The following is an 11,740-nucleotide window of genomic DNA, read 5'->3' as shown; positions in this document are numbered from 1 at the left end:
AAACACTAACAAGGCAGACAATAATAATAATAATAATAATAATAATAATAATAATATAATGGGGGGCACGGTGGCTTAGTGGTTAGCACGTTCGCCTCACACCTCCAGGGTTGGGGGTTCGATTCCCACCTCCACCTTGTGTGTGTGGAGTTTGCATGTTCTCCCCGTGCCTCGGGGGTTTCCTCCGGGTACTCCGGTTTCCTCCCCCGGTCCAAAGACATGCATGGTAGGTTGATTGGCATCTCTGGGAAATTGTCCATAGTGTGTGATTGCGTGAGTGAATGAGAGTGTGTGTGTGTGTGCCCTGTGATGGGTTGGCACTCCGTCCAGGGTGTATCCTGCCTTGATGCCCGATGACGCCTGAGATAGGCACAGGCTCCCCGTGACCCGAGGTAGTTCGGATAAGCGGTAGAAGATGAATGAATAATATAATGATGATACATGAACAACGTGACAAAACACCAACAGTGTAAACACTGAGCATAAGAAACAACTCAATATATCGTTTATTAAGTCTGACTCTGTAACCGAAACGACCGAGACACAAAAATATACAACGTTACACACCATAAACACGAGTACAATAGAAGTGACTGGAAATTTACACAATTATAAAATTACTAGGAAGAAAAGGTCAATGGTGGAGGTACTTTTACTGCTGAGACAATTAGGAGTTCAATCACAAGCAAGTCCATGTGACCTGATCCATCAGCTTCAGCTTCCTGGTCCTGAAAAAGTTCATCTCTCACATCACATCACTCTGTGTGTGTGTGTGTGTGTGTGTGTGTGTGAGAAAGGTCAGAGGTCACTCCAGGAACCCGTCCAGTGTGCTGAGGCTGGGGGTCAGTTTGCTCGCCGTTGGTCTCGATACTTTCTTCCTCTTTGCCTTCATGAGCAGCGGCCGGATCTCAGCCAGCGGAGACTGAAGCACTCGGTTAAGAAAAACACCTCTAACACGGTTACAGAAAAGCGTGAGGAGCGACAGCACACGTGCGCCCTCTTTTCCTCCATCACTTTAATTTGTTCCAATTTCTTCACTTTCTCCTTTAATACTGAACTCTTCTGTTATTTCTTTTTCCACTGTTCTTTATTTCCCTGTCTGTTTTCTGCCATTTTTTATCTTTCCCGTTCATTCGTTTTATCCTGCTTTTTATCCTTCATCTTTTTTTTTATTCTTTTTTTTCATTTCGTTCACTTTGTACTTTTTTTTCCACCCCCCAGGTTTTTTTATTTCACTTCTAATCTTTCGCTTCCGTTTCTTCTCTTTTTCCATTTCACTCTTTACACGGTTCCTCTTTTTTCTCCCATTTCCTTTTTTGTTTTTTAGTACTTTCTTGTTTTTGACGTGTTTTATTCCCGTAACTGACTCACGCTGTGCAGGATTCGTCTTCTCACGTTTGTGTGGATTGCTGTTATATAAAGGATACGGGCTGGATGAATTTAGTTCTTCCTCCGAGTCCGTCATAGCCTGTTCTTACCTAGAACACACACACAAACACACACACACACACTTACTTTAAAGGTCTGTATTGATGAGATATTAATGATTAGATTGTGTGTGTGTGTGTGTGTGTGTGTGTCTTACAGCTCCAGGTTTGCTGTGTGGGTCGAGCATGCTGCCAAACATCTTCTTCCTGAACAGCAGTGAGTTCCTGAACATGGGCTCCATGGAAACTTCATCATCTTTAGGCTGTCAGATTGATCACACACACAGATCAGTGATCTACTGATGACTTTGAAGCCCTCAGTGTTTGTTTGTTTGTGTGTGTGTGTGTTTGTCAGACAGACCTTATTCCTGAACGTATTCTCACAGTGACTGGAGGATGTTCTACAGAAGCACAACATGAAACTTCAGATTAATCTCCAACGCCACAGTAAAGCACCTAGAATCTTTTTTTTTTTTTTTTAAACGTACAGACGAGACACTTACGCTCCGGCGTCCAGGCGCATCTTCTTGGAGGGAACGACAACGGGCTTCTTCTCCACCTGCTCAGGTGTGCTGATGTCGAAGGTCAGGTTGAGGTCGATGTCCTGGGTGTCTGAGGGCCGGTGCAGGCGCGGGGACTTTAGCTCTACAGGGGCGGGGCTGAGACATGACGAGAGCGGGACACACCGGGTTAAATCAGTCACTCGGAAAAAGCATGTGTGTGTTTGTGTGTGTGTGTAAAGGCAAAGGCGAACCTCTCAAACACAAGGCGGCTGATGGCCTCATTGGTGCGTGTTGGAGTGCTTAGGGTCTTCTGCAGGATCTCAACTTTCTTCTTTAGACTCTACACACACACACACACACACACACAGTCACTAACAGCACACACTGCAAACGCAGGGTCTTTTGACTGGATTAAATACGGACAAGTCTTACTGTGATCTCTTTATCCGAGTTGGTGAGATCGTTCTGAAGAGCCTTCATGTCCTCTCTCGCTCGGTTCATCTCCAGCGTGGCTTTCTGCAACTACACACACACACACACACACACACACACACACACAGCAGTGTTTATTCCTCTTCTTATACTGCAGCCAATTCCAGTTCTTTAAAAACGTACTGTAGGTTTCACATGTTTTAGAAAAGCACTCAGCTGGACCTTGTTATTAGAGGAGAAAACTTCCCTCTTCAGCTTCTCACACGTCTCGTTGGAGGTCCGCAGGCTGCCTTTCAGACTCTCGTACTCTCTGGAAGACCGAGAGGAAGAGAAATGCTTCGTACTTCTTGTGATTTTGGGTAAGATTATTAAATGGGTGTAAATCCTGATTTACACCTCAGGACGTGACGTGTAAATAAAAGTGAGGTTACTTTTTGAGAGAGATGCAGTAGATGGAGAGCTGCTCCACAGCCGACTGGCCCACTCCCATGTCTGAGATCATGGCCTCCACCTCGGCCCTCTGACCCTGCAGCAGAATGCCCAGGCTGGACACACACACACACACACACACACACACACATACACACACACAGGATTTGCTCCAGGATTAAGTCCTCACATGCAGAAGTAAAGTGAAATGTTAAATCTACCTTTCGTAGGTTTTCATTTTGACCCGCAGTCTCTTGGCCTCCTCTTTAGCCGTCTCACTTTCTCTCTGCTGACTCTCCAGATACTGCATCTGCTTCTGCGTGGGGGTGAAAACGGGACACATCACACACGTCCACTCTGGGGCTCGGTCTCTGTCTGTCCATCTCCTCGTGTCTGTCTGTCTCTCACTGTCTCTGTTGCTCTCGTTATCTCTCCCTTATTACTTTCTCACCATGTCTCTCTCTCAATCTGTCTCCTCTCTCTATCGGTGTCTCACTCTCTATTTCTTTCTTTCTCTCTCTCACACACACACACTCTCTCTCTCTTACTCTCAGGGTGGTACAGAGCATCTCCTTCTCTCCGATCTCTCTCCTGACTCGGTCCAGGTCGGCTCTTTGCTTCTCGATCGTCTCCTTCAGCGTCTCGGTTGCTTTCTGTTTCTCCCTCCAGTCTCTCTCTGAAACACGAATCATCACCATCATCGGTCCTCGGCACTGCGCCGAAACAATTCCTGATGAACCGCAATCTTACCTTTTTCACATAAAACTACTTTCAATCTGTCCAACTCATTCTGGGGGGAAAAAAAAAAGCAGAGCGAGGCGTCAGGGGTCACGTGCGGAACAAACGCAGAGGACTGGAGCGGCGTGAAGGAGGTTTATTTCCTGACTGTGAGCAAACTTCTCACCTGTAAGCTCTCGGGGTCGACCGCAGATCCCTCTTCCTCCGGCGCTATGTCGAAGAAAAGCTTGTTGATGATGTGTCTGGTGCTGACCTGGTGATCGGACACACAAACAGGCTGCGTTATCTCTCACTGCCGAACTCTTCACCACAATCACAGAGAAACAATAAGAACGCTTCAATCTTCTGAACAAATGGGGAAATAAGAATAAAACAGACACACACACACCTGCTTCCTGCACTGGGGACAGGTCTTAGTGGGAGCTGACTGGAACCACTGAAGAAGACTGGAACAGAAGAACAACAGACAGATAGATGGTAACAGTGACCTGATGATGTAATGGTTCAGTCCTCCACACTCACTGATCTCTTACCAAACGTAGTGGAAAGTGTGACCACAGTGTATCGCTGCTACATCTCTGGTGTGGTCAAAGTAATCCGAGCAGATGGTGCAGTAAGCGCGGATAGGCATGATGGAGCAGCTGTGAGGGTGGAGAAAACACACACACACACACACACACACAGAGATTAACCTTAGATGAACACTGTACCAGGACATCATGACATGAAAATCACTGATGCACAACTCTGGGAATCTGAGCAAATACACACACACACACACACACACAGACAGACAGACATACACAGATGCACTCACTCTCACATACACACACAGACACACTCTCTCTCTCACACTCACAGACACACACACTCAGACATGCACGCACACTCACTCACACACACAGACACACACACTCACACAGACATGCACACTCACTCACACACACAAACAAACACTCACTCACTCACATAACACACACACACACACACACACTCGCTCTCACACACACAGACGCACACTCACTCACATACACAAACACACTCTCACACACACACTCTCACACACAGACAGAGAGAGATAGACAGACACAGACACACAGACACACACACACACACACACACACACACACACACACACACACACACACACACACACACACACACACACTGCTGGGTCTCTGAATAGAACTAAATTAAATAAATTACGTCATGATTTTGAGAATCTCGCCCTATTTCACTTCAAAACGATTTCTCTTACCGGAAATAAGCGTTTAATGATCAGGTTGTTGAACAAAAACGCATTTATTTAAACCTATTAAACATTTTCTGTTTTGTTTTAGAGGAAAAATCCTTCCGTGTCGCGCGTCTGGTTCAAACGTTACAGCTCCGCCCCCTGCGTAACGCGTCATCAACATGCGACTCTCAGACTGCACTATCACTGGTATGGAAAAAAGTACAAAATCAATTAAACAGCAATTATATTCAACACAGCTCTGTGTGTGCTATTAAAGAAACAGGTAAACATTTCAAAAGATGATATTTTGTCTTGATAAAAACAAGACAAAAGGGTTCGGTGCTCTATTTTCAAGACTCAGTGTCCCATCATGCATTGCGGTTGGACGACCTCTACTACGCCTCCTTCTATACACACCCGTATTCGGACAAACCCCACCTTTCCCTGCTACTATTGGACAATCCGGTCTCGCGTTCTCAACAACGATTGGCTAATAGGAAAGTTATCCAATCAGATAGGCGTTTGAATCACGAAGAAGGCGGGGATGACCTGAATGCGGGTGCGGAGGAATATCAACAATAAGGGCCGTGTGACAGTCGGTTCACTCGCTGCTGCTGACGGCTGTAATGTCTGCGTCGTTATTACAGGTAAAATATTCTGCCGCTTGCACAATGTTCATTTGTGATCAACACTATTCGGGATGTCAGAATGTTCGCGTTACGACATAAACATCAGCTGTTATGTAGTGAGTTTGTTTTGTGACTTTCACACTTAGCTAACTTGGCTAAGAAGCACAAATCCATTGGTTTCTGTCTTTATTTACTTTTGTGTTCCTAATTGTTTTTTATAAAAATTGTTTCTACCGCTGAACGTTTGCGCTTCACTACAAATGTGTAATGTTCCAGTCCTGACAACATGATAACCGTTTAGTATGATGTGCATCTGAGAACTAACCAATTAACTAACTAATTAACTAACTAACTAACTAACTAACTAACTAACTAACTAATAAAATAAAGAAATAACTAAGCAAAATAAAATGTATGGTAAAATGAAGGTTGCCTGCTCTTAACTTGATCCATGGATTATTATTTTTTAAACACTTTGCATATCTGCAGTATTTATTAACTGTTTGTGTGCCTGTGTGTGTTTGTGTGCCTGTGTGTGTTTGTGTGCCTGTGTGTGTGCCTGTGTGTGTTTGTGTGTGTGTGTGTGTGTGTGTGTGTGTGTGTGTGTTTCTAATTCAGTGATTGTTGAGTTTGGTCCTTCACACCATCAGGACAGATTGAGTATTCTCTCCCTGTGAGGTTTTCAGCATGGCGGCCGACGTCCACAGTAAAGGAGTGACGTGGGACACTCCAAACGGAAGCCTGGCACCGGTGGGGTATCTTCCCAACAGTAGATCGGAGAGTCCCACTCCGGGGCTGGTGGAAGGGACGGAGCCCGGTGAGACGGTCGCTGGAGAAATATTCAGGCATCTGTTTGGACAAGCAGAATGAGTTTTATAAACTTTCTGTGCGTTTGTGTTTCTCAGGTGCGAGTCAGGAGCGTGCCATGTTCGTTCACACGCAGTCTTTCGAGGACCTGACGGCTGACGTGGAGCTGACTGGCAGCCGGAGCGCTGAGACCGAGGAGGTGGAGGAGAAAGAGGAAGAACAGCAGCGAGGAGAAGACAAAGAAGATGGAGCAGAAGGGGGAGGAGAAGGTGAAGGTGAGGAGGAGCCGAAGCAGGAAGTGCAGGCAGTAGTGCGGGAGAAGGAGGAAGACGTGACGAGCGAAACGTGGCGTTTGCACAAGAAGCACGTGTTCGTCCTGAGTGAAGCCGGGAAGCCCATTTACACACGCTACGGCTCAGAGGAGGCGCTCTCCACCACCATGGGGGTCTTGATGGCGCTGGTGTCCTTCGTAGAAGCCTCTAAGAACGTCATACTCTCCATCCATGCAGGTCATTGGCACGTTTCACTGCTTACTGAGATTTAATCAGCAGTATTAAACCGTAGAATTACAGAGTTTACTTAAAAATCCCTCTTTTATCTCAGTATAAACAGTATTTTCAGCTCTGCAGCCTCAGGAGCTTGTCCATAGGTCAGGATCGAGCAACTTGTGAGAGGAAATAAGAAAAAGATTATTTTTTATTCAGTTTTAGGTTTTGTTGAGTTCCCTTCAGATTGATATGTAATAAGGACATAAAGCTGTAATAAAAATAACGATACTCAGTTTATGCGTTAATGCTTTGGTGTTTTTTTTCCCTCTTCAGACGGTTTCCGTGTAGTGTTCCTGCGTAAGAGTCCACTGGTGTTGGTGTGTGTGTCTCGCACGGGTCAGTCAGACGGTGAGCTGTGGAGAGAGCTGCACTACGTCTACTATCAGATCCTGAGTCTGCTCACTCTGCCTCAGCTGCAGCGCGTCTTCCAGCAGCGTCAGAGCTTCGACCTGCGCCGACTGTTGGCTGGATCTGAGCGCGTTACCGCAGGGCTGCTGCGTCTGCTGGAGACGGACGCGGGGCTGATGCTCAACGCCACCATGAGCTTGCCACTCTGCAGCACCACGCGCAACATCGTCTGCACCAGCCTGCAGGCGGCCAGCTCCAAGAACCTGATCTTCTCCGTCTTGCTCGCCGGGAACCGACTCGTTGCTCTGATCAGGAAGAAGGAGCAACACCTCCATCACACTGACCTTCACCTGCTGTCCAACCTCGCCGCCTCGTCCTCGTCCTTCAGGCAAGGGGAAGCCTGGACACCGGTCTGCCTGCCCAAGTTCAACGCTTCTGGCTTCTTTCACGCACACATCTCCTACCTGGAGCCGGCGTCTGATCTCTGTCTGATTCTGGTCTCCACGGACAGAGAGGACTTCTTTAACCTGTCTGACTGCAAGCAGCGTTTTCTGGAGCGGCTGAAGAAGCGTAATGCCTACCAGACCCTGCAGGAGGCCCTGATCTCACCCACCTACCCCGCCTCACAGGTGGGCATCCCCGAGCTCTGGCACTTCGTCTACAAGTCCAAAAGCTCTGGGCTTTACACCAGGTGAGGAGGAGTTCACCATCACGTGCACCATAGCACACGCGCACCATCGTACATGCACATAACATAACACACAAACCACCATCACACACACACTCACCATCGTACACTCACCATCGTACACTCACCTTCACACACACATTTTTAAAAGTTTTTGTTAGTCTAATAGACATTCAGAATCAGACGGAGTGTTGATGTGCTCCACTGCGACGTGTTTAAAAGGGACGCGTGCGGAGCAAACGGCGCCCGGCGGCTGCTTAATTTTTGGCCTGACTGCTTCTGAGCGATTATTTTTCGAGCTGTTGTATTTCTGTGCTAACACGTTAGGTGTGAGAATTACACTTTATAAATAAAACTCATTGCACCTCCGTTAGTCTGGAACGTCATGCCGGGTCTCAGCAGGGAGCAGCTGAAACATTTCCGCCCACTCGCAGTAACCTGAGCTCACGCCCACTTTTTAACACCGGCTAGTGATGGAAAGCGGTGTGATTATGTAGATTTGGTCCAGTAACTGTGTTTGTTTGTGTGTGTGTGTGTGTTTGTGTGTATTCTCACCATTAGCCCGGAGCTGACTGTGCCGTATCATACTGAAGAGGAGCAGGAGAGGTTGATGGAGTTGTACCGGTACCTCCACAGTCGCCTGCACCACCCGACACGACCCCTGCGTTCCATCTACCGCTGTACCAACACCGAGAACCTGCTGGCTTGGGTGAGAACATACACACCTCTAAAGCATGTCAGTCTTTACACTGTGTCATGTTAATGAAGCCAAAGCTAGCTTTCAGTATAATGCTGCCAGCATCACACATGCGTTCATGACCTGTAATCCAAATGATGTCACTTTCACTTCCTACAGAATGTGGTGCAGTGTAAAGGGGAGAGAAAACTTTATGTAAATTGCTGTGATCTCCGTTTAGCTGTTTTTTTTTTTTCCTCTTCCTTCTCCTCCTCCTTCTCAGTCCACCAGCGGATTCGAGCTCTACCTCTGCTTCAGTCCTCTGGCCACAAAATCTCTGGCCATGTCGGCCGTCACCAAGTTGCTGAAGTGGATCAGGAAGGAGGAGGACCGCCTCTTTATCCTCAACTCACTCACGTACTGATACTCATCTCGAGGACGGGAGAGGATCTGACGCCTCTGGACCACTGGCACTGTGCTGGAGCTGCTGGTGGGATCTTCTGCACCACCCGGGGGACGGATACACAGGAACCGACTCGTATCCTTCAGCGTGAGCTTCACTCAGCAGAGATAAGTGAGCTGTATGAGGCTCTCTATCACCGAACATCAGTGACCATATCTCTCACACACACACATACACACACACACACACACACACACACACACACACACAGAGATACTATCTACACAGCACTTCAACCCAAATTAAAATTAACAAAAAAAACACTAATGTCCCATTAAAGGAGCCATATGTAACATCTAGTCGCATAACATAGGGCTACATCTCGGACATAAAGAAAGGGTTCAGAGTTTCCTGGTTAGTTACCAGTATTAAAAATCAAGGTGCTTTTTAGAGCAGTGCCATAGAAGAACCATTTAGCTTCCCAAAAGAACCTCACAGCCTCTGATGCTTTCGTCTCTTTAAAAAAGTTCACGGTAGAACCAAGAACTTTAGTAACGGTCCATGAGTATAAAGGTTCTTAGATCGTTTTAGGTTCTTTGATGTTTTGACACCGTTCACCACGTATTTAACGAATTGCACTGGCGCTAAAGCTAATGTAGCTAAAGATTGTATTTTTTTTTTTTAACCCAATTATCCAGCAGATCTTTACTTAACGTCTTTATGCGCCTTCATCTTAGCTCGAAGCGAATCTAACGTAGTCGTGGCTGATGGACTGTTTTTGAGGGAATTTTGTCAAGTTTTTCGTCCTTCGTTCTTCTTTTTTAGGACCCGTCACTGTTCTGACCTACACTGATGCGTCGGAACGATTTTATATAAAGTCAGTAAGACACCAGAAAAGATAAGACCTTTTAGTTAATGGTTAAAAACATGGACTTTCTTTACATCTTCTTCGATCTTCTTTACTTGAAATGTTTGTTGTTTGTTGTGTGATCAACAGTAACACGTTTACGGCGAGTTTAGAGAACTCATTAACATATTATAGATTAATCCTCAGCACAGCGCTGCTTTAATAATAATCTCTACCCAGTAATCCAGTAAGCGTTGGTTCATCATGTTAACGGTTTGTAACGATGGACGATATGGAAATCAGGCCCTTCCTCAGCCTGACTCTAAAATATCATTTACTGCTCCTTTAAACCTCGGAACATTCGGCTCCATGACGTGGTTTAAAGGCCGGCGAGCGCCGACGAGCGCTAATCTGAACCTATTTTTGTTTATTTGTTTGTTTGGATCTATACTGACTGTAATTATTCATTTACATGTATGGAAGATAATTAAGGTCTTAAAATAGCTTCCTGTTGGGGGGATTTGTGACCCTTACATGACCGTATTTGGTGTGTAAATATCCGACGGTACACACAACTGTTGATTAAATGCTATGAGCTTATGCTAAAAAGTGAATAAATAACATTCCTGTTCATATTTTTTTTTTTGTCCTTCATTTAAATGAACTGATTTAGACGATTAGGTTAAAGTAGCATCGCGTAAACCTTCTGCAATAAACATGTTTCATTTGGTTTAAGTCAAATCTATGCACTGCTCTGCTGCAATAATAATAATAATTATTATTATTTTTATTCCATTTTTGCCAATACTGATAAATGTCTGATTAAATGTTTGTGTTTATTTGGAATCAAGCTTCTGTAAATGCTGTACGTGATCACAGTAAACACTAAGACACCGTCACATCGCCACCAACTGCGATATATCAGTATCGCGATGACGTTAGCAGTGGATATATCGCGTCTCCTCAGGTCCTGCTTTTCATCTTTTGACGTCTGATCTCTTTTTTTTTTTTTTTTTTTTTATTTTTTTTTTTTTTTTTTCTGAGCTGAACATCGTAATGTGCAACAGACCGCACGTAGCTGCGGTGAGATCGGACTTTATTAGACGTGTGCTGAGTTACCGGCGCTGCGCATCTCTAGCTGCTTCAGTGACTGAACGAGATGACGACTGTGAACAAATATACACACACACAGGGGAATATATACACACACCTGTTAAACTGACAGAAAGCTCTCCGGTGTGTTGATATTTTTCTGTCCACATTTTTAACCACACAAATGATTCAGTCTGTAACACTGTAATGTATCTGAATGAACAAAACCAATAAAGTCTTATTTCACTATACATTCTGATGGTTATTTTAATATACACTTCTGTTTGATCCAGTGCTTTAATGAGTCCTGAGGGAAGCTGCTTTTATTATTATTATTATTATTATTATTATTATTATTATTCATTCATTCATTCATTCATTCATTCATCTTCTACCGCTTATCCGAACTACTCTTGGGTCACGGGGAGCCTGTGACTATCTCAGGCGTCATTGGGCATCAAGGCAGGATACACCCTGGACGGAGTGCCAACCCATCGCAGGGCACTATTATTATTATTATTATTATTATTAGTTTCTTAAATGAATTATGTTCATTTATTATAAGGCTCTTTATTTGTCTGCTTGTTTACTGACTGTATATTTAGCTTTAAATGTGATTATTTATCTGATGACAGAAAGCAGGTCACTGTGCAGCTTCTTCTCTCTTTCCTGTCTACAGACTGTTATTACTGACTGACTGATGGATTACAATAAAAAGCAGGTCACTGTTCAGGAGATGGTGTTAGATCACAGGGACTGAGGCTCCATTTTATTTATTCTTTCTTTAAATGTGATGTTCTGTACAGAACGTGACCTGGTGGTGTTTGGGGAGTTGACTGTGACCTGAGAAGTGATTAAATGTTCACTTTATTTCTGTCTTTATTTTTGTCTGTCTGTTTAAAAAAATGCAAAACAAAAAAAAAAAACACGTGACCTTCC

General features: G+C 44.9%; 2 protein-coding genes across 3 annotated transcripts; one reads left to right on the top strand and one right to left on the bottom strand.

The window, feature by feature from the left end:
- Positions 1-483: 483 nt before the first annotated feature.
- Positions 484-4,920, bottom strand: traip (TRAF-interacting protein). Its single transcript, XM_060858049.1, has 16 exons — positions 4,788-4,920; positions 4,063-4,170; positions 3,918-3,975; positions 3,696-3,782; positions 3,542-3,581; positions 3,340-3,467; positions 3,013-3,107; positions 2,794-2,907; positions 2,585-2,672; positions 2,363-2,452; positions 2,182-2,270; positions 1,931-2,086; positions 1,789-1,828; positions 1,586-1,690; positions 1,428-1,478; positions 484-922 (listed from the first exon to the last, which is right to left on the bottom strand). The coding sequence occupies exons 2-16, from the start codon at positions 4,158-4,160 to the stop codon at positions 806-808; spliced, it is 1,356 nt and encodes a 451-aa protein (XP_060714032.1). The 5' UTR covers positions 4,161-4,170; positions 4,788-4,920; the 3' UTR covers positions 484-805.
- A 387-nt stretch (positions 4,921-5,307) lies between these two features.
- mon1a (MON1 secretory trafficking family member A) lies at positions 5,308-10,340 on the top strand. 2 transcript variants are annotated; one of them, XM_060858291.1, is made up of 6 exons: positions 5,308-5,410; positions 6,011-6,209; positions 6,298-6,708; positions 7,021-7,786; positions 8,345-8,492; positions 8,743-10,340. In XM_060858291.1, the coding sequence occupies exons 2-6, from the start codon at positions 6,080-6,082 to the stop codon at positions 8,881-8,883; spliced, it is 1,596 nt and encodes a 531-aa protein (XP_060714274.1). In that variant the 5' UTR covers positions 5,308-5,410; positions 6,011-6,079; the 3' UTR covers positions 8,884-10,340. The 2 variants fall into 2 exon arrangements, with proteins under 2 accessions (XP_060714274.1, XP_060714275.1); XM_060858292.1 differs by having other exon boundaries at positions 5,329-5,410; positions 6,043-6,209.
- Positions 10,341-11,740: the final 1,400 nt, after the last annotated feature.

This window comes from Tachysurus vachellii, chromosome 22 (genome assembly GCF_030014155.1).
Source record: "Tachysurus vachellii isolate PV-2020 chromosome 22, HZAU_Pvac_v1, whole genome shotgun sequence".
Taxonomy (NCBI): Eukaryota; Metazoa; Chordata; class Actinopteri; order Siluriformes; family Bagridae; genus Tachysurus; species Tachysurus vachellii.
This window is presented reverse-complemented; position numbering and strand designations above follow the sequence as displayed.

Coding starts and splice junctions, on each gene's coding strand:
- traip (XM_060858049.1), bottom strand. CDS start 4,160: ATGCCTATCCGCGCTTACTGCACCATCTGCTCGGATTACTTTGACCAC. Junction 3,582..3,695: donor TCGACCCCGAGAGCTTACAG/GTGAGAAGTTTG, acceptor TTTTCCCCCCAG/AATGAGTTGGACAGATTGAA. Junction 1,479..1,585: donor CACACAGCAAACCTGGAGCT/GTAAGACACACA, acceptor TGTGTGTTCTAG/GTAAGAACAGGCTATGACGG.
- mon1a (XM_060858291.1), top strand. CDS start 6,080: ATGGCGGCCGACGTCCACAGTAAAGGAGTGACGTGGGACACTCCAAAC. Junction 6,210..6,297: donor GGTGGAAGGGACGGAGCCCG/GTGAGACGGTCG, acceptor TGTGTTTCTCAG/GTGCGAGTCAGGAGCGTGCC. Junction 7,787..8,344: donor AGCTCTGGGCTTTACACCAG/GTGAGGAGGAGT, acceptor TCTCACCATTAG/CCCGGAGCTGACTGTGCCGT.